We start from the raw sequence: 25750 nt of genomic DNA on the forward strand, positions 1-25750 counted from the left end.
TAATAAGTTTTTCGTACGACCGCCTTCACTTTTCGGAAATGGAGCTCGAGTTTGTTTCTCGCGAATACACACTTTACATGTTGACATTGTTTGATCGATCTTAAGTTTCAAACCATGCACAACTCCGCTTTTCGCCATGTTTTTTAAGTCTCGTTCGTTTAAATATCCCAACTTGTAATGCCACTCGTCGATCTCACTCTCAGTATGATTCACGGACATCACCACATTCTTTCCTTTTCTCGCCGCATCGTTTTCATTTATCGGGTTTTTGCCCCTTCGCACATAATACAAATTTCCGATTCTATCTGCTCGAAAAATTATTTCTCCGTGCTCACCGGTCACGGTCGCGCCTTTTTCACGAAAATGTACTTCATATCCGCGATCCGTTATTTTCGACACCGATAACACGTTTGTACGTAAATCCGACACGTAATATACTTTTTCAAAGTTTACATTTGTCTCCTGTTTACCATTACTCACGGCCATTCGCACGTTTCCCGCGCCCGTTATATTCGTTGACTCACTGTTCGCCAAATTCAATGTCTTATACACACTTTCGATTTTCTCGAACTTTGTCTTTTCAGTACACATGTGTGCAGTGCACCCACTGTCCAAGCACCATTCTACACCATTTATGCTCTCGCGATTAAATAATACCGTCTCAACTGTGTTCAGCATCGCCGTGTCCCCGCGCGCCCGTTCTGAACTCACCGATTCATTGTCATTGTCTTCCACCTGTCGTGCACTCACTTGTAAATTCGCAGGATACTTTGCCAGACACTTTTTGGCAATATGACCGGTTTTACCACAACGGAAACATTTAAGTTTTCTTTGACCCGCACTTGCTTGGCTTTCGGTTTTATCATTCCTCGAATCTTCACGACTGTCATGTGGCACACGCGTGTTTTGACGAAACTTTGACCTTCTCGCGTACATAACATTCTGCTTTGTATTGTTGTCGCTCGCTTTTCGCGATTCGTATTCTTCAAGTATTTTCACTCGCAATATCTCGGGATCTGGCAACTCATCTCGCGTCTCAATAGCGCAACGAAAATTTCCAAACGATTCTGGCAAACTGTATAACAATAAGATTGTTAGCACTTCCTCGTTGACTATCAAACCGATCTCTTTTAATCTTGCCACTGCCTCGAAAAATTCCGTAAGGTGGGTTCGTACATTGTCCCCCTCTTTCAATCGTGACAAAATGATTTTCTTCAAGAGTATCGCTTTTCGCGCCGGTCCCTTCGACTGGAATGTCGACTCGATTTTTAGCCATACTTCTCTTGACGTTTCTAGACCACGGATCACGTTCAGCTCCGACGTACTCATCGACAACACGATATCGGCTTTTGCTTTCGCATCTTTATTTGTCCATTCCATCGCATCTGTCCCAGACGACGGCTTCACTTTTGTCCCGTTCACGTAGGCCCATACGTCGTTTTTCACCAGTATAGCCTCCATCTGCATTTTCCACGTATCATAATTTTCGGCAGTTAACGGCTCGATTTTCATAATCGCCGACATTTTAACACCACTTTTACTGTCTTTTATTGTTTCAGTCTTTATCTCGCGATTTCTCTATTTTCGCGTATTGGTTCTCACACGCTAACGGTTTTCCCGTATACGTGGCGCACGGTACACCTTAACCACGTTTTCGCCGAGCTCTTTACTCGCGACTTTTAATCGAACACTCGCGTTTCACGCACCCTGGGCCCATAACCTGTTGGCGGGTGGTAATTAGAGTTTGTTTCTATATAACGCGGTTTTATTCAGATTAATATTACAACGATTATGGTTACACGTGGTCAACCGTGCGACGCCAGAAAGAGAACTGAACTGAACTATGAGTATCAGAAAATAGAATAGATAGGCGTCGGTAATGTCGCGACAGTTAGTTCGAGTGGAGCCACTTCGTATCTCCAACATCTCTAATAAAAACTTGTTTAAAAAAATGGGCACAGTAACAACTGTGCTGCAAGCAACAACGTAGAACTACGTCAACTGTCACTATTTCATGTTAAAGTATTCAGCGAAGGAAAGTAGACGTAGGGCTACGTCAAATGTCACTATTATTCAACCAAAGACAGATTTTTTTTAAATAAGAGTACCGATGGCTATAAAAAATTTTTTTAAATTTATAGACAGCAATTCTGTTTCGATCTATGGATAAAGAGGAAATTCAAATATTTTCTATTTTTTAATTACATTTTTACTTATTTTTATTATTGAAGTACTTTTTTTATAATGGAATATTATAAATTGGGGAACTTAACGGATAGCATGTGACAATTAAATCATATAGTAAAAAAATTATTTTCGAAAAGAAATAAAAAAGTTTCTTAAAAAATCGAAGTTATTGAAATCCCATCTTCATCAATGGCTTAAAAATTTCGAAACTAAGTAGGATTTGTAAGATTTTTTTAAAAAAAATCAAAACGGTTGCATTAAGAAAAAAAATATTTTTTACTTAAATCCTAAAAAAAGTCATATTGCCCATTAAAAAATTTTTTTATATTTTCTTTGAAAAGTACAGTAAAAAAAAAAAGATTACCTTATTTTTTACAATATTTTTTGTCTTCTTAAAGTTACAGGCATTTGAAATTTTAAACTGCATTTTTTTGAAAAAATCCATAACCAAGTATGTGTAGAAATGAAAATTTAAAAAAATTAATGGAAGCTACTTTCATTTAGTATAAAAACACAAAAAAATTTCTGCTAAATCAAAAATGGTCGAGGAAAATCCTCTCTGATTTGGCATGAAATGCGCTATATATATATATAATATAAATATATATATATATATATATATATATATATATATATATATATAAAAACAATGCAAATTTGAAATTAAAAACCTATAAAAATTCAGTAAATTTCCCCCATTTATTTTTGGGGGAAATTTACTGAATTTTTATAGGTTTTTAATTTCAAATTTGCATTGTTTTTTTAAATTGAAAATACAGAAATTTTATGAAAAATTAACTGAATCTGGTATTTTTACAGATCATTTGTAAATTAGCTCCTATAGAGCCCAGTCAAATAAAGATTTTTGGATGAAAAAATTGCCGGCAAGCTGGAAATTGGTATACAGGTTCATTTTAATGTTTTTTTAAACATACTAAAAGTCCCTATACATAGAGCGTGAGCCGGCTGCGCCATCTTGAAAAAAAGAGTACAAAAATGGGTTTTTTGCGAATAACTCGGAAATTATTAGTTTTACGGGAAAGAACATTCAGAGCGAAAACGTAGCTGATACTCGTAATTTGGTTTTTTGTAGAACTTCGTACGACTATTAGTTCCCGAGATAGATTTTTTTGAAGCATCGTGCAAATGAGGAAAGAGCTGTTTCTTCGAGCGTTTTTTCAAAATATCTTAGTTCTGGCTGTCCGAAAGTAAAAAATGCATACAATGAAAGTGAAAGAGAATTAAATTACCTACAAAATGCATTATTTATGTTATACCGCGCGATTAATATTTCTGGAAATATTACGGTTTAAATGAAATTTTGACTTTCGGAAATTATGAGAATAAATATTTCCTTGCAATATATAAGTCGGAAATGGGTAGTCCTACGTAAAAAATAGTTAAAATCAAATAGAAAGGTTATTAAATTTTCATTATTTTGGTTTTTGACCGATTTGCGTACGACTAATAGTATTTTTGATATCCGTAAAAGAAACGGTTTTTAGGTACACTTCTCAAAATGGCGGACTTCCAAGTTATCAATAGATGAAATAAAGTAAACGCTCGTGTGTCAAAATAAACTGTAAGAATAAAGGCCAACAATCGAGCATAGACGTGGATGTTAAATTAAAGTTCGTTTATTAAACATAAGTATGTGTAGAACGGGACGTTTCGACCGCACAGGGTCTTCTTCAGCCGATACAAATTAAAAAATTACATAAAGTCGCGCAATAATCAGTAAACCCGTAAACGGTAAAAAGAAACAAATTCGATGGAAATAACAAAGTCATCCGGAGTCACATCTTACATGAGAGTATTCTAATGGTAAAATATAAAATTGTATATATGTATATAGATTTCTGTAGAGTCAATTGTGCAATGTAAAATTGTGTATATGTAAATTCGCAAGTCAGTAGTCCGAGGTAAATCCATGATTATTTTTCGTTGATTGGCGAGAACGAACCAAGTCAGTTGTTAAAAGGCGTTTAATCTTAAGTCCGACAACGGTGTGGTCAAGTTTAAACTACGTTCTGAAATTTGATGTCTCGATAATGGGAGGACGCTTATGTGGTTTAAAAATTCTCCATATGGACTTACAAATTGCAGAATTATGTCGTGGCCCGATGTTTCGCGCTCTCACGGTCGATGTTTTCTCCTTTCTGTCTCAAATACTAATGGCAAGCACGCTCCGTAGGTTAACAACAAGGTTAGTCTTTGAAATAATAAATAGTTAGATGTCGGTGAGTTCGCTGAGAATACTGTAATATGACTCATCCAGATACTCTGTGTCCTTGTTCAAATTAATGCCTTTCTTTTGTTCTTTGATATGTAACATTTCCGAGATGAGTCTTTTATAATAGTTAGGTTCCGTATCCATTATTTTAACGTTATCCCAATCGAAGGAATGGTTAAATTCCTTAATATGTTCGGAAATGACCGAGTGTCTGGATGGGTCCATTTTTATGTTATTTTTATGTTCGCTCATTCTAGTTTTTAATTGCCGCTTTGTCTGTCTTACATAGGAGGCCTTGCAATCCTTACATGCAATCTTATAAACAACGTTACTATTGATGGCTAGTGAGTTCTTGTCCTTTTGTGCTTTAATTATGCTATTCATTTTGTTAAGGCATCTATAGCCTATTATGTGTTCCCTTCTATTGAATAGTAATGTTGCTTTTTCAGATATGTTATTGACGAACGGGATTACTATAAATTTTCTATCATCGCTCAAATCTATTGTATTGTTTCCATTGTTTTTAAGTTTTCCATTAAACAATTTGTCAAGCCTGATGTTTATTTTATCAAAAATTAGTTTTAAGGGATAACCGTTGTCTAATAATATTTCGATGATCATTTCTAAATTTTTCTTGTGAAATATAGGGTGAGATAAAAGAATTGCTCTGTCCACTAGACTGTAGATAGTGCCGATTTTGTGGCACACAGGATGGTTTGAGAAATATGATAAATATCTACCCGAGAACGTTTTCTTGTGAAACCAATCAATTTGTATGGCGTTATCCACTACTTGCAGCGACAGATCTAAGAAACTTAGACAACGGTTATTCTCGTATTCTATCGTGAATTTTAGGCGCTCGTGATAGCTGTTGAAAGTTTCAAGGATACATTCTATCATGTTCGACGGCGCGGCCATAAAAATGTCGTCAACATATCTGCGGTAAATGGACAAATGTAAATTTAAGGAGTTAGCGTTTTTTGTTCTAAGTCTTGCATGACAACATCAGCAATTATTGGGGAAAGTGGTGATCCCATTGGTGATCCATGGGTTTGTTTGTATATTACACTGTTAAATGTAAAAAAGGTTGACGAAAGAACAAATTCTATCGCCGTGATAAATTCTTTTTTGGATACCTTTGTTCTTTTTTTTAATATAAACCCATCTGTTGCTAATGCTCTCAAGTGCCAGACCTATGGGAACATTCGTGAAGAGAGAAACTACATCCAGCGATACTAACAATTCGTTGCTCAAAATCTTTTTACCTGAGAGTTCGCTATACAAGTCAAAACTGTTATTGACATGACTGTCAGTTTTAGGTATGCTTTCAGAAATGATTTTGTGTAAATAATTAGCAAAGCCATAAAGCGCAGTGTTCACGTAAGAGACAATTATTCTATAAGGATAGTTTTCCTTATGGATTTTTGGAAGACCATAGGCTTTAGGGAGAAGTGAGTCACTTGAGCGGAGAGAATATACCTCCTTTTTGGAAATGTATTCTTTCTTTACCCATATTTTTAATAAGTTGTTTAATTGTATTTTACATTGCACAATTGACTCTACAGAAATCTATATACATATATACAATTTTATATTTTACCATTAGAATGCTCTCATGTAAGATGTGACTCCGGATGACTTTGTTATTTCCATCGAATTTGTTTCTTTTTACCGTTTACGGGTTTACTGATTATTGCGCGACTTTATGTAATTTTTTAATTTGTATCGGCTGAAGAAGACCCTGTGCGGTCGAAACGTCCCGTTCTACACATACTTATGTTTAATAAACGAACTTTAATTTGACATCCACGTCTATGCTCGATTGTTGGCCTTTATTCTTACAGTTTATTCCAAGTTATTTTTTTTTTAAATACATGTTTCTTGAAGTTTATTAAATTATCTTTAAAATGATTTGTTATTTGACCTTCTGTGATGAATACTTCCAGAGATATAGCCTTTTAAATATTTGTTTATGTTAAAAATTTCTTAATAATTTATAGTTTTTTTTACAAAACATGACATAAAATTACTTTAGAAAAAATAATATCGACATTTTTTCAAAAGTTTATATGCATATGTATGTGATCCTGCAGTGAAACCGGTTTTGAAATAAAAGTTTTTAAAAAATTGTCATTTTAATTATGTCTTTCTTAAGAGTTTTCGTAAAAAAATTGGGTTTGCCACACTTTTTTGTAATTTTCTCAGTTTCTATGAGAGATACGTACAAAATGCTTCAGACCAAATTTGAAGCTTATAAAATTTCCTGAAAAACAGTATTCGGCATTAATATGTGACCAACAATTATACCAACAACAGATGCTAGAATAATGTTGCTCTTTTTTCCTCAGTTTACCGTAATTTTTAATGATTTAAATATTGTCGAAAAAATTTATTTGGAAATTTTTGCGGTCGGCGTAAGTTTCAAATCTCATTATACATGATGTAAGCTTCCCGTTGGTCTTTGGGTTAAATTTTTAAGACGGGTAGTATTCGAGAGATATAGAGCGTCAAAAGTGGCCGCAACAAATTTCTGTTTCATATGAATTTATGAATTTTATTTTAGGTTATGTACGCAGTTTTTTATGTTTTTATTGGTTTAATTATTAGTATATCAACAATAAATATGCATCCTTTACTTGCACTGTGTGCTCGCCTCTGCATATGAAACATAAATTTGTTACGGCCACTTTCGACGCCCTATATCTCGAATACTACCCGTCTTAAAAATTTAACCCAAAGACCAACGGGAAGCTTACATCATGTATAATGAGATTTAAAACTTGCGCCGACCGCAAAAATTTCCAAATAAATTTTTTCGACAATACTTAAATCATTAAAAATTACGGTAAACTGAGGAAAAAAGAGCAACATTATTCTAGCATCTGTTGTTGGTATAATTGTTGGTCACATATTAATGCCGAATATACTGTTTTTCAGGAAATTTTATAAGCTTCAAATTTGGTCTGAAGCATTTGTACGTATCTCTCATAAAAACTGAGAAAATAACAAAAAAAGTGTGGCAAACCCCATTTTTTTACGAAAACTCTTAAGAAAGGCATAATTGAAATAACAATTTTTTAAAAACTTTCATTTCAAAACCGGTTCCACTGCAGGATCACATACATATGCATATAAACTTTTGAAAAAATGTCGATATTATTTTTTCTAAAGTAATTTTATGTCATGTTTTGTAAAAAAAACTATAAATTATTAAGAAATTTTTAACATAAACAAATATTTAAAAGGCTATATCTCTGGAAGTATTCATCACAGAAGGTCAAATAAAAAATTATTTTAAAGATAATTTAATAAACTTCAAGAAACATGTGTATTTTTTTAAAAAAGATAACTCGGAAGTCCGCTATTTTGAGAAGTGTACCTAAAAACCGTTTCTTTTGAGGATATCAAAAATACTATTAGTTGTATGCAAATCGGTCAAAAACCAAAATAATGAAAATTTAATAACCTTTCTATTTGATTTTAACAATTTTTTACGTAGGACTACCCATTTCCGATTTATATATTGCGAGGAAATATTTATTCTCATAATTTCCGAAAGTCAAAATTTCATTTAAACCGTAATATTTCCAGAAATATTAGTCGCGCGGTATAACATAAATAATGCATTTTGTAGGTAATTTAATTCTCTTTCACTTTCATTGTATGCATTTTTTACTTTCGGACAGCCAGAACTGAGATATTTTGAAAAAACGCTCGAAGAAACAGTTTTTTCCTCATTTGCCCGATGCTTCAAAAAAATCTATCTCGGGAACTAATGGTCGTACGAAGTTCTACAAAAAACCAAATTGCGAGGAATTTTATCAGCTACATTTTCGCTCTGAATGTTCTTTCCCGTAAAACTAATAATTACCGAGTTATCCGCAAAAAAACCATTTTTGTACTCTTTTTTCAAGATGGCGCAGCCGGCTCACGCTCTATGTATGGGGACTTTTAGTATGTTTAAAAGAACACTAAAATGAACCTGTATACCAATTTCCAGCTTGTCGGCAATTTTTTCATTCAAACGCCCAAAAATAATCTAATTTGACTGGGCTACTAGTATTGTTAAATTCATTCATAACATTATATACATGTACCTACTTAAATTTTATTTCTATACAGTAAATTTACAGTCTGGCATGGGATTTTACTCTCAGTAGCGTGGTATTACGGTATATTCGAAAATTCGAAATCATTGCTGTAATAGAAGGTTAAGTAGCTAAATATCTGACATATCTGCAGTATCTGTGAGATGTAAAATTTGTGACTTTACTCATAAAAACACCAAATCTATAATTAAACATGATTATAATCATATAAGGACTAGGGCTTTATTTTTGACAACTTCGAAACTTCGAAAAATTCGAAGCTTTGAATATCGAATCCTTCGAAGCAAATTTTATCGTACGGGTACCCGAATTAGGACTGGTAATTTGCTTCGAAGGATTAGATATTCGAAGCTTCGAAAGTTTGAAGTTAACTTTGAAGTTTTGAATTCTTTCGAAGCTTATTCGAAGCTTCAAAGTTGTCAAAAATAACAGCCTTACTTTAAGTGTTTATATATAAACAATATCATATATTGTGGAAATAACTGGAATTATTTATTTTATATTATAGTTGACTGCAGATCATAGAACTGATAATATGGCTCGATATACATTAATTGAGATATGGAAAAAAATGATCAAAGATCAAGATTGTCGAAGATGGAAATTCTTCTTGTGGCATTACTTTATTGTCAGTAGGAAAATCGAAACCATAAGTAATATAATTACGAAATATTATATGAGATGTTTAAAAGAAAAACGTCTACGAAGTTTTAGATGAAAGAAACTATTGAGTAGAATTAATTGTATCGTTAAAATGAAAATTTATTGTAGATAAACAAAAATATGGTCTATATTATATGCAAATTAGGTGAAAAAAAGTTGTCAATGTTAATGGTTTTATGTTATGAAATAAAAAATGGATTTTTTTGATGAAATAAACGTCGAAGTATTAATGAATGAGAAGATTTAATAAAAGACCATCGATATTCAATGTATCGCTGAAAATTGGAAAAAGGCATTTTTAATGAATTAAATTTTGACTTATTCGGAAGCAATAGAACACATATGCAACGTTCAATTAGCATTAGAAGTAATTGTTGAAATTAAGAATTTCACGCAGTGTCGCAAACAAAAAAATTATTTTATTCAATCTATGAAAGAACGTGGTGTCGACCACGTGATGCACGCGTGGTATACGCGTGGCTCTCTCTTTACAAAAATTAAACTGATTCTAAATTCTAATTGCTAATCAGAGTCTTTCGCTTTTTATAATAGCCAATCACGCTTTACAATAATACCGCTCTGATAACCGCTCTAATCAGACTCGCCGTGTATTTATCTGAAATTACGCCACCCCGGTCAGCTCACTTCGGAGTCCTATGCTATCTGATCTGTCGCCTGTGAGAAAGAGAGTTATTCCTCGCGAGCACGTGCCTATAAAGGTTCCTATCGTCCTATTTACATGATTCTAAGATCGATAATCATTAGACCGCGCTCTCAATAAGACACGGGATTCGTGCGTTAGGTGTGGCGCGAGAATTACTTTCCAACAGTAATTTCAGATATTAAACTTCAATTGTGAAATATAGTGGAGAAAACATTGTAGTTTAAGGAATTTTTCTATGAAAAAATTGATTTACTCGAAATCAAGATCATGGATAATCTATATAAATAAAATAGAATGTCTGTATGTCTGTTCTTTATACACTCTTAAACTATTCGACCGAATTTTTGCCAAAAATATATAAAATAGGGGTAGAATTTTCCGGGGAGTGTTATAGAGTGTATAATTTTTCGTTACCGATCTTTTTGGGAACCGGTATCCGAAATTTTTCCAATTTTTCGGGAAATAATTTACCGAATTTTAAAGAATTGTATATAAAACAGGGGTAGAATTTCCCGGGGAGTGCTATAAACTGTACAGTGTTGTAATATACTAAAAGAAAAATGTGTGCTATAAAATAAAATTGGATTTTAGGATAACAATGGTTATAATATAAATCAATGTTAGTCAAAGGATCTATTATCCTGTGAGAATGTGAAAGTTTTAAACTGCCGTCTCAATCTCTGGACTTCAATCCGATTAAATATCTGTGAGAAGAAGCAAAGTGTCGAGCCCGAAAATATAAACATTCAAACAAGACAGCATTATATACAAAAATGTAATGTAGGAAATTAGGATAAAGCGTCTTCTGATTACGTTACGTGTTTAATCGAGTGCACATTTTGCTGCCATTATTGCTGTAAAAGATGTGACTTCCAAATATCTATAATAAAAACGTGGTTTAAAAGATCTTAAATGTGCTGTATTGTAAGTTAAATTATTTGTTTCTCTTATATAACGAAGTGACCGGAGACTATTTAACTTGCAATTTGTTACATAAATACGTACAAGATTATAAAAATATTTATTTGTTTACACTACTTTCTTTCATCTAACTCATTTTTATAATAAATTTATATATTTAATATTGGTTGTACGAAGCTTGTTCAAGTCAAACCGGGGCTTTTAGTTGCACAGAATATAATAGCGTTTTCCATTGGGAAAAACTCATCGGCACTGGCAGCACTGAGTGCTTGAAGCGTATTATGCGATCGCGACGATTTTTTTATGATGGTAAGTGACAAGTGTCTCCTATCATCGGTATGCGGCGTACTTCTCTCAGGTCAATTGATAATCAGTTATGCAAAATGGCAGACAACAGTGTTAACGCATATATGGAACAGCGAATTATTATAAAGATATTTCTTGTGAATGGAGACGTGAAACCGGCGGACATTTACAGAAGACTTCAAGCACAGTACGACGATGAGACAATTAGCCGCAGTAAAACATTTGAATGGTGCAAACGATTTAAAGATGGCCGTACGTCATACTGCCTATCGCACTACTTGCACATTATTGGAACTTGATTGGGAGATATTGCTTCATCCTCCTTACAATCCAGACCTTGCTCCGAGCGATTTTCATCTTTTCGGACCTTTAAAAAACTTCTTGGAAGGCCAGCATTTCAGAACTGATGATGAGGTGAAACACGCTGTCCGATTCTGGCTCCGGTACAGATAAATCTTTTTATGCTACTGGTATCCAGGTGTTAGTGAAACAGGGCAAGTGTATAAAAATGTAGCAGGAGACTATATCGAAAAATAAATATAGTTTTTATTTATATAAATGCGTTCTATTATTTCGTACTTTACCCTTAAAAGTCCCGGTTTGACTTGAACAACCCTTGTATCTCCTTCTTTTTAAATCCTGCTTTTAAAAAATCAAACAACTATTTCTTTGATCGAAAACTTTTGCATGTCACCTACCTTTAGAATATTAAGTTATATTGATATTGTATTTATATTGTTATAGGTTGCTATAAAGATAATAGATAAAACTAAACTAAATGAGGAAAACTTAGCAAAAATTTTTCGTGAAGTACATATAATGAAAAGGTTACGACATCCTCATATCATAAGACTGTACCAAGTAATGGAAACGGAGAAAATGATATATTTAGTGACAGAATATGCTCCTGGAGGTGAAATATTTGATCATCTTGTTCGAAATGGTAGAATGCCAGAACCAGAAGCACGAAGAATTTTCCGTCAGATTGTACTTGCCGTTCATTATCTGCATCAACAAAGAGTAGTTCATCGAGATCTTAAGGTCTAGCTGTTGTGTTATATCGAAATTGGATGTCCTACAATCTTAATTGTTAATAAAATTTATTACAAATTGTATACATATTGTTATATGCATATAATTAGCTTTTGCTTCTTCTTTTTTTAGGCTGAAAATTTGTTACTTGATGCAGACAATAATATAAAACTTGCTGATTTTGGATTTAGTAATGAATATACACCTGGTGTTCCACTTAGTACATGGTGTGGTTCACCACCATATGCCGCACCTGAAATTTTTGAAGGAAAACACTATGATGGTCCAAGAGCTGACGTATGGGTATGTTATAATTTTTATATACATATTTTTTTTGAATATTTAAAGGGGACTTATGTAAATAACCCTATTATATATAGTTTAATTAATTTGATCGAACACTGCTGCGTTGCAGCGCGCACGGGATTGATTGACTTATGTCCGTTTTCACCAACATCGTTTAACTTTAACCTTAGTCTAACTAACCTAAGGGAGACTGTTAGAAAGAGACAAAGAATGAGTCAAACTAAGGTTAAAGTTAAACGACGTTGATGAAAACGGGCATTAATGATTAAATAACTCAATGAATATATACGCGCGCGCGCGCGCCCCACACACACACACACACACACACACACACACACACACACACACACACACACACACACACACACACACACACACACACACACACACGTGCGTGTATATTTACATAAGTCCGTTAAATATTAAAAAATCCACCATTTATAAACTACGCAACGGATATTATATTTTATTACATTGACATAAATTCTCCAAGTTTTTTACATATCTCTGAAATGCTTAATGTATCCATTTTTGCAGATGCAGCAGACATCTTGACGATACTCTATTTCATTTCACACACGTGTCATGGCCGTTCTGGTCACTGGATTTAACCCTATGCGACTTTTTCTCGTGATTTGTGAAGGATACTGTCTTTGTGTCCCCATTCCCTGCTAATCTCACGGAATTTTGCACTGTATCACCGTGGCTGTGATACTGATTGACTGTGACATGTCACGCGTGTAGAATAAAATAGAGTATCGTCCAAATGTCTGCCACATCTGCAAAGGTAGACACGTTGAGCATTTGTATGTAAAAGGTACGTAAAGTTGAGGTATGTAAAAAGACTTAGAAATTTACTTCCAATTCAGTGTAATAAAATGTAGTGTCTTTTGCGTAGTTTATGAATAATGGATTTTTAAAATGTTTTATGGACTTATGAATAACCCAGTATATATATTTTTTATTTTAAGAAGTACAATTGTTTAAATATAATGATAATTATTTACTTTAGGAGATGCACCTTTGATGACCTTAACTTTGACATATGTTGTCAAGAACATGACCCTGAGTAATTTTTCCTCATAACTTAATCGTCTCTCATTGCTTATTTAAAAGTTATGAACAAAAAAAAGTTTGAGAAATATAACAGTTTGTGTCGATACTAAGGGAAGTAATTTGCTGATATGTGTATATAGACAGTACACATGAAGGCGGGAGAGGGGCTGCCGTTTCTATCCCGCAAGCAGGAATGGGTGGGCGTGGATCTCGCTTTGCGTGAAAAGTTAAAAACCCGAACCGTACAATGATAAACCTTGTTTCATCTTATAAGCAGGGTTGGGGTTAAGTGGGGTGGATCTTACTTCTCGTGGATGTTTCTCTGGACAGCATTGTACTTTCCAAGCAAAGCGAGGTCCACCTCATTCCACTCCACCCCAACCCTGCTTATATAAGGTGAAACAAGGTTTATATCATTGACAGTTCGGGTTTTTAATTTTTTACGCAAACCAAGGTTCACCTCCACCCACCCCTGCCTGCGGGGGAAGGGCGGTAGACCTTCCCTCGGCTACATGGTACTATCTAATATATCAGCAAATTACTTTCTTCAGTACACGGAAAAAAAAGATGTTGTATCAACAGCATCATTTTTGTATCAAGAGCATCAGTGTAATTGAGATAAAATTTATTGATGCAACATCAATATTAATGAACAAAAAACATCAGATAATTATTTTAATAACTTAAATATTTGGTCCAATAATATCCAATTGAATTAACAATTTATGTTTATGGCAGCCAGTGACGTCGATGTTTAATTGAAGCAACTTTATTTATTTTTCCATGTACTGACACAAACTATGGAAATGCATGGAAAGTGTATCCGTGGAGGCAGTAGGTTCCACTCCTCTTACGATTTCCACATACATATTAGTCATTTGTGCCTTTCAACGCTCAAAATAATTATTATATTTCTCAAATTTTTTTGTTCATAACTTTTAAATAAGCAATGAGCGACGATTAAGTCATAAGGAAAAGTTACTCAGGATCATGTCCTTGACAATATCAAGGTCAAGGTTATTGGAGGTGCTTCCCCTAAAGTAAATAATTACCAGTATAATTTTATTCTAGTTACACAGAGTGGATATAGAGCTTATTAATGATGACCGTATGTGTGCGTGGTACTTCATATACAGGGTGTTGAAAAAAGGTGATACCAAATTTAAGGAGTAGATATATAATATTCATGAAAACAAACCAAAAAGTCTTAAAAAACCATTTATTTCCGAGTTATAAAACATATTCTGCGGCAGATGTTTGATGTGCCCTCCATTCATTTTAATACACAATTCATTTTAATACACAATACGTTGTAATACATGCTTTCTCATTGAAGATCGAACATGTTAAAAAATTCCAGGTTTATTGCGTATTTATTAATAAGAATTGTCAATTTTCTGTATTAGTTTATCTGATGTATCAACTGATGTGATGTACACTATGTTTTTCAAATGTCCGTATAAATAAAAGTTTAACGGATTTAAATCCGTGAGCGAGGTGGCCATACAACTGAACCGCCACGTCATATCTACTTTTCCTGAAAACAATTGCTTAAATGTTGTTTAACAGTCATGAGCACCATCATACATGAACCACATTTATTGTCTACGTAGAAGAGCAATTTTTCCAAAAGTTCGACGATGTTCATTATTCATCAACCTTAGAAGTTTGTGAAGGACGAGTATACGAGCGGTCGCGTGTAAATACGTTGTAATACAACGTGTAAATACAACGAATACTCGTGAAACGAACGGAGAAGACATCGAATGTTTTATAACTCGGAAATAAATAGTTTGATAAATGTGTATAAAAGGTCAAACTTCACCGATTTTATCGCCACTTTAATATGTTGTAGGGGAGGTCTTTCTGAGTAATTCTACGCAAAAAGAAAGTGGGGGATGGCATTGGTTCAGAAGATATAACAAATTAGAAGATATAACAAGTTTCACAATTTTAATACTTTTTTTAGGTATTGTAAAGTCACATTAGTTCTAAGAGAAGTAATTTGCTGATGTGTGTATAGACAGTACCATGTAGGCGGAGGAGGGGTGGTAGCCCCTCCCCCACAAGCAGAGATGGGTGGGGGTAGACCTCGATTCACGTGGAAGTTATAGGTATTTTGTCAACAATCAAATTGACCAATTTTTCACAATTTGTTAGAAGCTTTCACCATGCAACTACACGAATTTCTCAGCCTCGTTAACGATAATAAGGAGTCGGTCAATTCAATTGTTGACAAAATACTCATGACTTTCCACGCAAACCGAGATAGATCTAGACCCCCCCCCCCGCCCACATGTGTACTGTCTATACACACATCAGCAAATTACTTCCCTTAGTACTAAAAAAATAACATATTACAGCATATACAAACTTTAATATCAAATTTCAATTTGTTGTATCTTTTAAACTAATACCGTCTTCCATTTTTTTCTGGCGTAGAATTACTCAGAAAGACCTCCCCTACAACATATTTAAGTGGCGATAAAATCGGTGAAGGGTTTGACCTTTTATACACATTTATATCAATAGTTTTTGGAGTAATGCTTATTAAGATCTTACGGTTTGTTTTCAAGAATACTACATATAAAATTTGGTACTACCTTTTTTAACACCCTATATATTATATTTTATACATATATGTAGGATGGATCAAACAAAATGTTGCAAATGTTATCTCAGGCCAAACAATTTCTACTTGAAATATTTTTGTCTGAAATTATACAATTAAAAGTTATGTATAACAAAAATTAGAGATTGTTGTACAACACTGATTAATTTATAAATTCAGGAATCAAATTATTTTTTCAGAGTTATTAAATATTTAAAATATTCATTAATATCCAAACATTTAATCTAAATACAAAATTTGATCGGATATTTGACAATGTGGATGACACGATTGATGTATAAGGTGCGTTCGAGTGCGTTCGAGTGCTTGGAGTGCGTTATTAGCGCTAGGTATTGCATTATTTTATCTTTATCGTTTATTAGATGTAAAACGAGGATGGAATTACATAATAGTGTTAATAATGCGTTCCGTGAACGCACTCTTTGTATTCTTTTCTTTATGTCTTCTTTTGTCATTAAAGATGTGAAAAATACTCTATATTTTACACAAGGTCATAAAAAAAATCTAACAAGGTGGATGGCAAGAAATAAGAAATAGAAACGTCTATTAAGCTGACACAGCCAATTTAGCACAATCGATTAAAATTTATACAGAAATTTAGTGCTCTTTTGTTTCTAATTTGTTGCTCAATTCCCAATTTTGTTGCTCCAGCCGTTTCGGAGAAAATAGTGGCTGTGCTAACTTATGTTTAAAGTTAGCACAGCCATTCAAAAAATTGTGTTAAATAAAAAAAAGGACATATTCTTTTAGTGCTTTTTTGTTGCTAATTTGTTGCTCCATTCCCGATTTTGTAATTTCATTTTTAAACCCTGGAAACTACCCCCAAAGCTATTTTTCCTTAAAAAAATACTCTAAAATTGCAAATTAGTCAGATATTTAATTAATTATGTTCAAGATTAGTTAATTACGTTTTACTGATTTTATTGCCAACTATTTGCATTAATTCCGATTTTGTTGCTGCACCCTTAATGCTTAAAAACCACCCTTAGCTTATCCTACACCAGCACAACGCATTCAAATTGTAAATTAAACAGATTTCCAAATTGATTATGCATCCCTGATTTTGTTGCTCGCTATTTTTAACAAATTCGATTTTGTTGCTCCACCCTTAATGCTTAAAAACCACCCTTAGCTTATCCTACACCAGCACAACGCATTTAAATGGAAAATTAAACAGATTTCCGAATTGATTATGCATCCCTGATTTTGTTGCTCGCTATTTTTAACAAATTCGATTTTGTTGCTCCACCCTTAATGCTTAAAAACCACCCTTAGCTTATCCTACACCAGCACAACGCATTCAAATTGTAAATTAAACAGATTTTCAAATTGATTATGCATCCCTGATTTTGTTGCTCGCTATTTTTAACAAATTCGATTTTGTTGCTCCACCTTTAATGCTTAAAAACCACCCTTAGCTTATCCTACACCAGCACAACGCATTTAAATGGAAAATTAAACAGATTTCCGAATTGATTATGCATCCCTGATTTTGTTGCTCGCTATTTTTAACAAATTCGATTTTGTTGCTCCAATCTTAATGCTTAAAAACCACCCTTAGCTTATCCTACACCAGCACAACGCCTTAAAATTGTAAATTAAACAATTTTAAGGCGTTGTGCTGGTGTAGGATAAGCTAAGAGTGGTTTTTAAGCATTAAGGGTGCAGCAACAAAATCGAATTTGTTAAAAAGAGCGAGCAACAAAATCAGGGATGCATAATCAATTTGGAAATCTGTTTAATTTACAATTTAAATGCGTTGTGCTGGTGTAGGATAAGCTAAGGGTGGTTTTTAAACATTAAGGGTGGAGCAACAAAATCGAATTTGTTAAAAATAGCGAGCAACAAATCCAGGGATGCATAATCAATTCGGAAATCTGTTAATTTACAATTTTAAGGCGTTGTGCTGGTGTAGGATAAGCTAAGGGTGGTTTTTAAGCATTAAAGGTGGAGCAACAAAATCGAATTTGTTAAAAATAGCGAGCAACAAAATCAGGGATGCATAATCAATTTGGAAATCTGTTTAATTTACAATTTAAATGCGTTGTGCTGGTGTAGGATAAGCTAAGGGTGGTTTTTAAGCATTAAGGGTGCAGCAACAAAATCGAATTTGTTAAAAATAGCGAGCAACAAAATCAGGGATGCATAATCAATTTGGAAATCTGTTTAATTTACAATTTAAATGCGTTGTGCTGGTGTAGGATAAGCTAAGGGTGGTTTTTAAGCATTAAGGGTGCAGCAACAAAATCGAATTTGTTAAAAATAGCGAGCAACAAAATCAGGGATGCATAATCAATTCGGAAAGCTGTTTAATTTACAATTTTAAGGCGTTGTGCTGGTGTAGGATAAGCTAAGGGTGGTTTTTAAGCATTAAGGGTGGAGCAACAAAATCGAATTTGTTAAAAATAGCAAGCAACAAAATCAGGGATGCATAATCAATTTGAAAATCTGTTTAATTTACAATTTAAATGCGTTGTGCTAGTGTAGGATAAGCTAAGGGTGGTTTTTAAGCATTAAGGGTGGAGCAACAAAATCGAATTTGTTAAAAATAGCGAGCAACAAAATCAGGGATGCATAATCAATTTGGAAGTCTGTTTAATTTACAATTTAAATGCGTTGTGCTGGTGTAGGATAAGCTAAGGGTGGTTTTTAAGCATTAAGGGTGCAGCAACAAAATCGGAATTAATGCAAATGGTTGGCAACAAAATCAGTAAAACGTAATTAACTAATCTTGAACATAATTAATTAAATATCTGACTAATTTGCAATTTTAGAATATTTTTTTAAGGAGAAATAGCTTTGGGGGTAGTTTCCAGGGTTTAAAAATGAAATTACAAAATCGGGAATGGAGCAACAAATTAGCAACAAAAAAGCACTAAAAGAATATGTCCTTTTTTTTTATTTAACACAATTTTTTGAATGGCTGTGCTAACTTTAAACATAAGTTAGCACAGCCACTATTTTCTCCGAAACGGCTGGAGCAACAAAATTGGGAATTGAGCAACAAATTAGCAACAAAAGAGCACTAAATTTCTGTATAAATTTTAATCGATTGTGCTGAATTGGCTGTGTCAGCTTAATAGACGTGAAATAGAATAAGTCATAGTTTATTCGAATGGAAAAAGTGTAGGGAAGAGTGGGGTAACTTCGAACATGAGGTAAACGCGAACGATTATTGTAGTAGTATATTAGAGTAGTGAAATTTTTTAACTTTTCTCGCACCCAGCGATAGTCCGATATACGTTCAGTGGTACAAGTACGAGAAGTGGGAGAATATCACTATTCTAATATACTACAATAGTTAATTTCTGAAAAATTTCTGAAAAATTTGCAATTAAATTTGGGCATCCAGCCAACTGTACGATAAGTACTAGAACTTAGCTCTAATAAGCAGGGAAACGGTGGTAGCTGCTTTTTTTTTTTAATAACCACTATATTTTACAATGGAATTATCTTTTGTTATTCTTTATAGCAAAATATTTTATCATGTAATATTCGTTATACAGGGTGTTCGGTAATAATCGTTGGACCTTTTGTACACAAGTAGAGTGAGTTAAGGGGTAAACCCACTCTAGAATTTTCAAAAAATCGATTTTTTTTTTGTTAAACTATGCTTTAAGGTCTTAGAAATAAGGTACACTTGGTTTCAAAGCTCGGAAAAATCTCTATTATTCCTTTTTTGTAATCCGTCTGCCGCCGCGTTCGCATCTGTGAATGGTAACTGAAACTTTAAACGCGTTTTTCTCGAAATCACTTTTTTAAAATCGGGCGGAATCAGAACTCGAACACCTTTTATCCGATTGACTTAAAATTTTGAGTGAAACTTTACAATAACATTATCTTTAGAAGTACATGTGGATTTTGCGATAAGTTGAACAAAACTTTTTTTATAAACAATTTTGTGCGAAATTTTTTAGCGAAAAATGAAACTTTTTTTCAACATGCACCATTCTTACAAAAAATGATATTTCGCAATTCCCACATGTACTTCTATAGAAAAACATATATTTTTCAAAAATCTTTGAATTTTTGTTCCAGCTCAGAAATTATAGGAGCTTCGATTCCGCCCGTTGAACGCCTTCCGCAAAAAGGCACTTTGGAGCAATGGCTCTGGTGCCGCTATTTTGGCAATAAATAATTAATAAAAAATTTTTTTTTATACTTTAATATATAGATAATAAATAGAATTAAACCGATTTTTATTTATGATTATTGTATTTCTGAAAAAAAATTATCAAAAATTGGCTTTTTTTTAAACTCTACAGTGGCGTTACCCCTTAAACCGAGTAGAAAAGTCCTCTACCATTTTGCGAAATTCGCAAATATTTGGGAATGGAATGTCTTTTCTCGCCGCGCGTTTTTACTAGAGTAGATTGGCCGATCTTTTTCAATTGATTTCTCAGTAAGTATTGCGAGCTTCGCAAAATGGTACAGAACTTTTCTACTCGGTTTAACTCACTCTACTTGCGTACAAGAGATACGGCGATTATTACCAGACATCTTGTAATAATAAAAAATAAGAATTTGTGTATTTTTAATTGTTTACTATAAAATTCGGACATTGCCATACAATATTACAATATATTTTTACGTTAATTTTTACCCACAACATTGTAGGACAATGTTCGAATTTTATAACAAAATAAAAATTCTTGTTTTTTTTATACACATTATTTTATATGATAAATATTGCAACATTGTACGGCAAAATGTCCGAATTTTATAATAAATAATTAAAGATACACAAATTCTTGATAATTTTTCATTATATGTATAACGAATATTGTATGATTAACATTTTGTTATAAAGAATAACAAAATTCATTACATTGTAAAATATAGTGATTACTAAAAAAAAGTTGACACTGCCGAAATTCGAACTCTCATCGGCTGTAGATGAAAAAGTATAACCCCTGGTTTCCATGCACGCGTTATAACACGTGTCAAATATGCGTCTCCATAGATTACCCCAATTAAATGCGTGCTTTTTTTAAACGCGCGCGTTTGACGCGCAATTTAACGCGCGGCAATGGGTGCATGGAAATCAGGAGTAAAGGCCCGGGCACATAGAAAAACTTAAGCAGTAAGACGTAAGCAGTAAGCTATTGACCAACCACAGTCGATTATTCTTGAATTGTAAAAATCTCATTAAGGCCTGGGCACATAGAAAAACTTAAGCAAGTAAGACTTAAACAATAAGCAAATCAGCCAATCACAGAATTTAAGACATAAAATAAGCGGTAGCGAATCCAAACTGTTGATTTTTTTACTGCTTACGTCTTAAGGTCAATCCAGACAAACTTGCATAGCGCATAAACATAAGCATAAGAGATTTGATAGGTCCATATGGATGTGCATAAAAAAATATACCAATCCGTTTCTTTATGCATATGGTTATACACCTATGCAAGTTTGTGTGGATAGACCTTTAGGCTGCATCCTCATGGAGAGAGAAATAGCGGAACGGAATTAAAACGGAATCACTAATTAGCTAATCTCCAGGTGGGGGCTCTCAAGCTGGGATATTAACCATTCAAAGTAATTTCGTTTTAGTTCCGTTCCGCTATTTCTCTCTCCATAGGGATACAGCCTTACTGCTTAAGTTTTTCTATGTGCCTGGGCCCTTAGTCAATAATTTACTGCTTTAAAGCCATCGCACACAAAATTGCATAGGCTGCATAAGCATAGCATAAGACCGCTGGACCAATGAGCATCTAACAATAAGTGCCCATCTACAATAGGTGTTTTAAGCCCTAAGCCCTAAGAAATTGACCAATCACAGTCAATTATTCTCCTCAAATTCAACTGTGATTGAACAATTTTTTAAGGCTTAGGGCTTAAAATACCTATTGTAGATGGGGACTTATGTAAATTAATATGGCGACTTTATGTTAGATGTTCATTGGTTTAGCGGTCTTATGCTATGTATATGCAGCTCATGCAATTTTGTGTGCGAGGCCCTTAAGGGGATCCTGCAGCCGTATGATTTACCGACATTATCGTTAATCAATGGATCTTTTAATTGGCTTTACAGAATTGCAAGTTTTTGGTCTAGAATTAAAGTCCGCACAAAAATCTAGGGTGGCAAACGCGATTTTATATCAAAAGCACCAAAAAATTAAAAATATTACTTATTGGGGCACATACACAGCTGTCACCTGACGACAATATTTGCTTAAAACAAAAATTCTACAGTTTATACGTACATAATGTTTATCATCCACCCTTGGGAAAACATGTAGGAATAATATCGTGTAAGTAGAAGTAAGATTCAATGCGTACAAAAAAAGATCCATCTAATAATTATTTTAGTGATGCAAATACGGATGCAGGATGACAAGAAGAGCAGCAACAGTAGTTGCCGGATCTTGCGTAAGATGGCGAGCAGTCGAAAAAAGGACAGATGTCATTTCGTTAGACAAAGACAGATATAGGGAAAACAAAATTAGAAAGGTTGACATTATCGACCTCGAGGAAGTTCGCCAGTCACTGCAGGATCCCCTTAAGGCCATCGCACACAAAATGCATAGCTTTGCATAAGCAATTTTGTGTGCGATAGCCTTTACGTCTTACTGCATGCTCCTGCTGCCAATGGCTGCATTCGAGGAGCGCGCTATTAGCGCTATTGCATCATTCTGTCTTTATTGCTTATCAGATGTAAAACAAGGATAGAATAAGCAAATAGCGCTAATAGCGCGCTCCTCGAATCCAGCCATTGAATATGACGCATTAGGCCCGGTCTATAATGGGTGTTGTAAGTCGTAAGACGTAAGAATTGGCCAATCACAGTTCATTATTCTTCGACCGCAAGGAGAATAATGGACTGTAATTGATCAATTCTTACGACTCACGACTTACAACACCCATTGTAGATCGGCCCTTAGTCCGGGTCTACAATAGGTGTTAAGTCCTAAGCCTTAAGAAATTGACCAATCACAATTGATTATTCTCCTCAAATTTGAATGTGATTAATTAATTTCTTAAGGCTTAGGGCCTAAAACACTTATTGTAGACTCGGGCTTAGTGCTGGTCTACAACCTTTAAAGGGTATTTAAGCTCTAAGCCGTAAGAAATTAATCAATCACATTCGAATTTGAGGAGAATAATCAATTGTGATTTTCTTAAGGCTTAGGACTTAAAACATCTATTGTAGACCCGAACTTACGGCTTAGAGTTTAAATACCGTTTAAAGCAAGGTTGTAGACCAGCACTCAAGCGTCATCTACAATGGCAGCAGGAGTATGAGTAAGATGAAAGCAATAAGTTATTGACTAATGGGATTTTTACAATTTAAGAATAATTTACTGTGGTCAATAGCTTACTGCTTACGTCTTACTGCATACTTCTGCTACCATTGTAGACGACGCTTTAGTCTAAGCAGCCACCAGCTTCATATTTATCGCAGCTAAGTTCTAATAAAAAGACAAATACATACGCTCGATAATAGCAAAACCACTGAAATATATACATACTGGAACGCGCACTGGCAGTCAAAACGCGAGGGAAGGATAGGTGCTGCAGAGGGACCATCTTGTCGTACACTGACATACATACAAAGTTAGAAAAAGATAGATAGAAAAAGATAGATGGCCGCCTTGAAGCGTTGAATTAGTTCCTATAATGGGTACTTTTCATTTAGCGACTCAAGTCAACACAAGCGTCATTCTGTCCTTTTTCAACATCTAGTGAACAACAAAGATAGAGCGACGCTTGTGTCGACTTGTGTCGTTAACTGGAAAACACCCAATAAGAGTTTGGACACTTTGTTGACGATTTTTTATTGGTCCGCCATAAGTTCCAACCAAGAAGTTAGTGAGAATGAGATAAAGCTATAAGTGGGAGTGAGACAAAGCTATCATTGGTCGCCATATGCTTCAGCTAAGAAGTTAAAGGGAGTGAGACAAAGCTATAAAACTACAGTATAATTATACCCAGTATCGACACTGAACGTTTTTAGTGGAACCCAATTCCGTACATCTAGGAATGTGGCGGTCTGTATGTATGACAAAGGCTGCGTTCGGGTGGAGATCCTTAACCAGAGATTAGATAAACCGTTAACGATCTCTGATTGGCTCCGTCGTTTGGGGTCTAACCGGAAGTGTGAGAGAGAAAGATATACAAAGCTAACCAACAAATCCTAGCCGACCTAGCCATAAATGTTTGTCAAAATTAAAGCTTGGAATACCCGGGTAACCGGAGATCCATCCACTCGCTCGTTATTTGTTGTATACAGATCTGAACAGGTTCTACGGGTACCCAGAGACAATTCGAGTTAGGTTAGGTACCCGTACGATATGGGTACTCGAATTATCACGGAATCGGTCCAGATCCATATACAACGGGTAACGGGCAAGCGTGCGGGTACCCGGATACCCGGTTATCCTTTTCTTTTCCATTCTTTTTCCAAGCTCTAATATTTATTCAACGGTCAAAATACTGCCATCAAAAACGTCATATCCGCTTTGACCCCACGACGGCACATTGTCCGATCTCTGGTTAAAGATCTCTACGTTCGGGGAGCGCGCTATTAGCGCTTTTGCATCATTCTATCTTTATTGCTCATTAGATGTTAAACAAGGATAGAATTGAAATGGTGCTAATAGCGCGCTCCCCGAACGCAGCCAAAGAGGAAGATACTTCTCTCTCTTTCTCTCTTAAGCGTTCGTACATCTTTGAAGATGGCGGCGAGTCATGTGACCGGGACCTACATCAAAGGTGCCGACGCTCACTGTTGCTATGGTTATACTATGCTACAACGGTGTCAAACTCTTATTATAGGAACTCTAGTTGAATAAGAGTCTATCCTTCCCTCCTTTTCGGCTTAGCTGTAGCATAGGCAGTGCACGTTCTAGTATGTATATTTCAATATATATTTCAGTATATGTATATTTAGTATATATATATTTCAGTGAGCAAAGCTAAAATAAGAAGGTTGCGGCTAATCTTCGAGCAAAACAACAAATGGATGTTGCTTTATAAATAATAAAATTTATTATTCGATGACGAGAATGACATTTGTTTCGTTTACGTTTCGACTTATTGTTAGATAGACTTCATCAGAACATTAAATTAAAAAAATAGAAAAGATTAGATTTATATTTAAATAATTTAAAATAATTTGCCAGGATTGAACATTGCATCGAAATAGGATGAGAGATAATGGCTGATAGTAAATCTTAAGGTGCCTTTTCACGTTAATGCTTTATTGGCTCGACGCTTATTTTCAGTGAGCAAAAATCTTCAGAAATAATATTTTTAACCGACTTCAAAAAAAGGAGGTTCTATATTCGGCCTTATATGTATGTCCACGATTTTCTCTAAAACTACTGGACGGATTTAAATGCGGTTTTCACTGTCCTATAGAGCAATCCTCCAAGAAGGTTTTAGTACATTACATTAATTTAATGAAGCACTAAAAAAGTATAAAATAAAAAAATTTTTTTATAAATAGAACCGACTTCAAAAAAGCTCTAAAAAATATTTAAAAAATTAAAAAAAAAAATTGAAAAAAGCTTTAAAAAGTATAAAATAATACTTTTAAGAATCTCTTTCAATTTTTTGAAATTGGTGCAAAATGAATAATACTTTTAAGAATCCCTTTCAATTGTTTAAAGTCGGCGCCAAATTAATAATTACTAAAT

General features: G+C 34.2%; 1 protein-coding gene and 1 long non-coding RNA gene across 6 annotated transcripts in view; both read left to right on the plus strand.

The window, feature by feature from the left end:
- The window catches only part of LOC139812158 (serine/threonine-protein kinase SIK3), a 245452-nt gene that overhangs the window by 8959 nt on the left and 210743 nt on the right, over positions 1–25750 (plus strand). For 3 of the 5 annotated variants that reach the window (XM_071776791.1, XM_071776792.1, XM_071776793.1), the window contains exons 2-3: positions 11828–12124; positions 12248–12418. In XM_071776791.1, the coding sequence (XP_071632892.1) occupies positions 11828–12124; positions 12248–12418 (468 nt within the window). Of the gene's footprint in view, positions 1–4293; positions 4394–9037; positions 9183–11827; positions 12125–12247; positions 12419–25750 lie in introns of all 5 variants that reach the window. The other 2 variants (XM_071776795.1, XM_071776796.1) reach the window with 2 other exon arrangements.
- On the plus strand, positions 4405–6223 carry LOC139812162 (uncharacterized). The gene is made up of 2 exons (XR_011731818.1): positions 4405–4764; positions 4870–6223. It is a non-coding gene; the product is annotated as an uncharacterized lncRNA (long non-coding RNA).

The sequence above is a fragment of the Temnothorax longispinosus genome, chromosome 4, assembly GCF_030848805.1.
Source record: "Temnothorax longispinosus isolate EJ_2023e chromosome 4, Tlon_JGU_v1, whole genome shotgun sequence".
In the NCBI taxonomy this organism is placed as follows: Eukaryota; Metazoa; Arthropoda; class Insecta; order Hymenoptera; family Formicidae; genus Temnothorax; species Temnothorax longispinosus.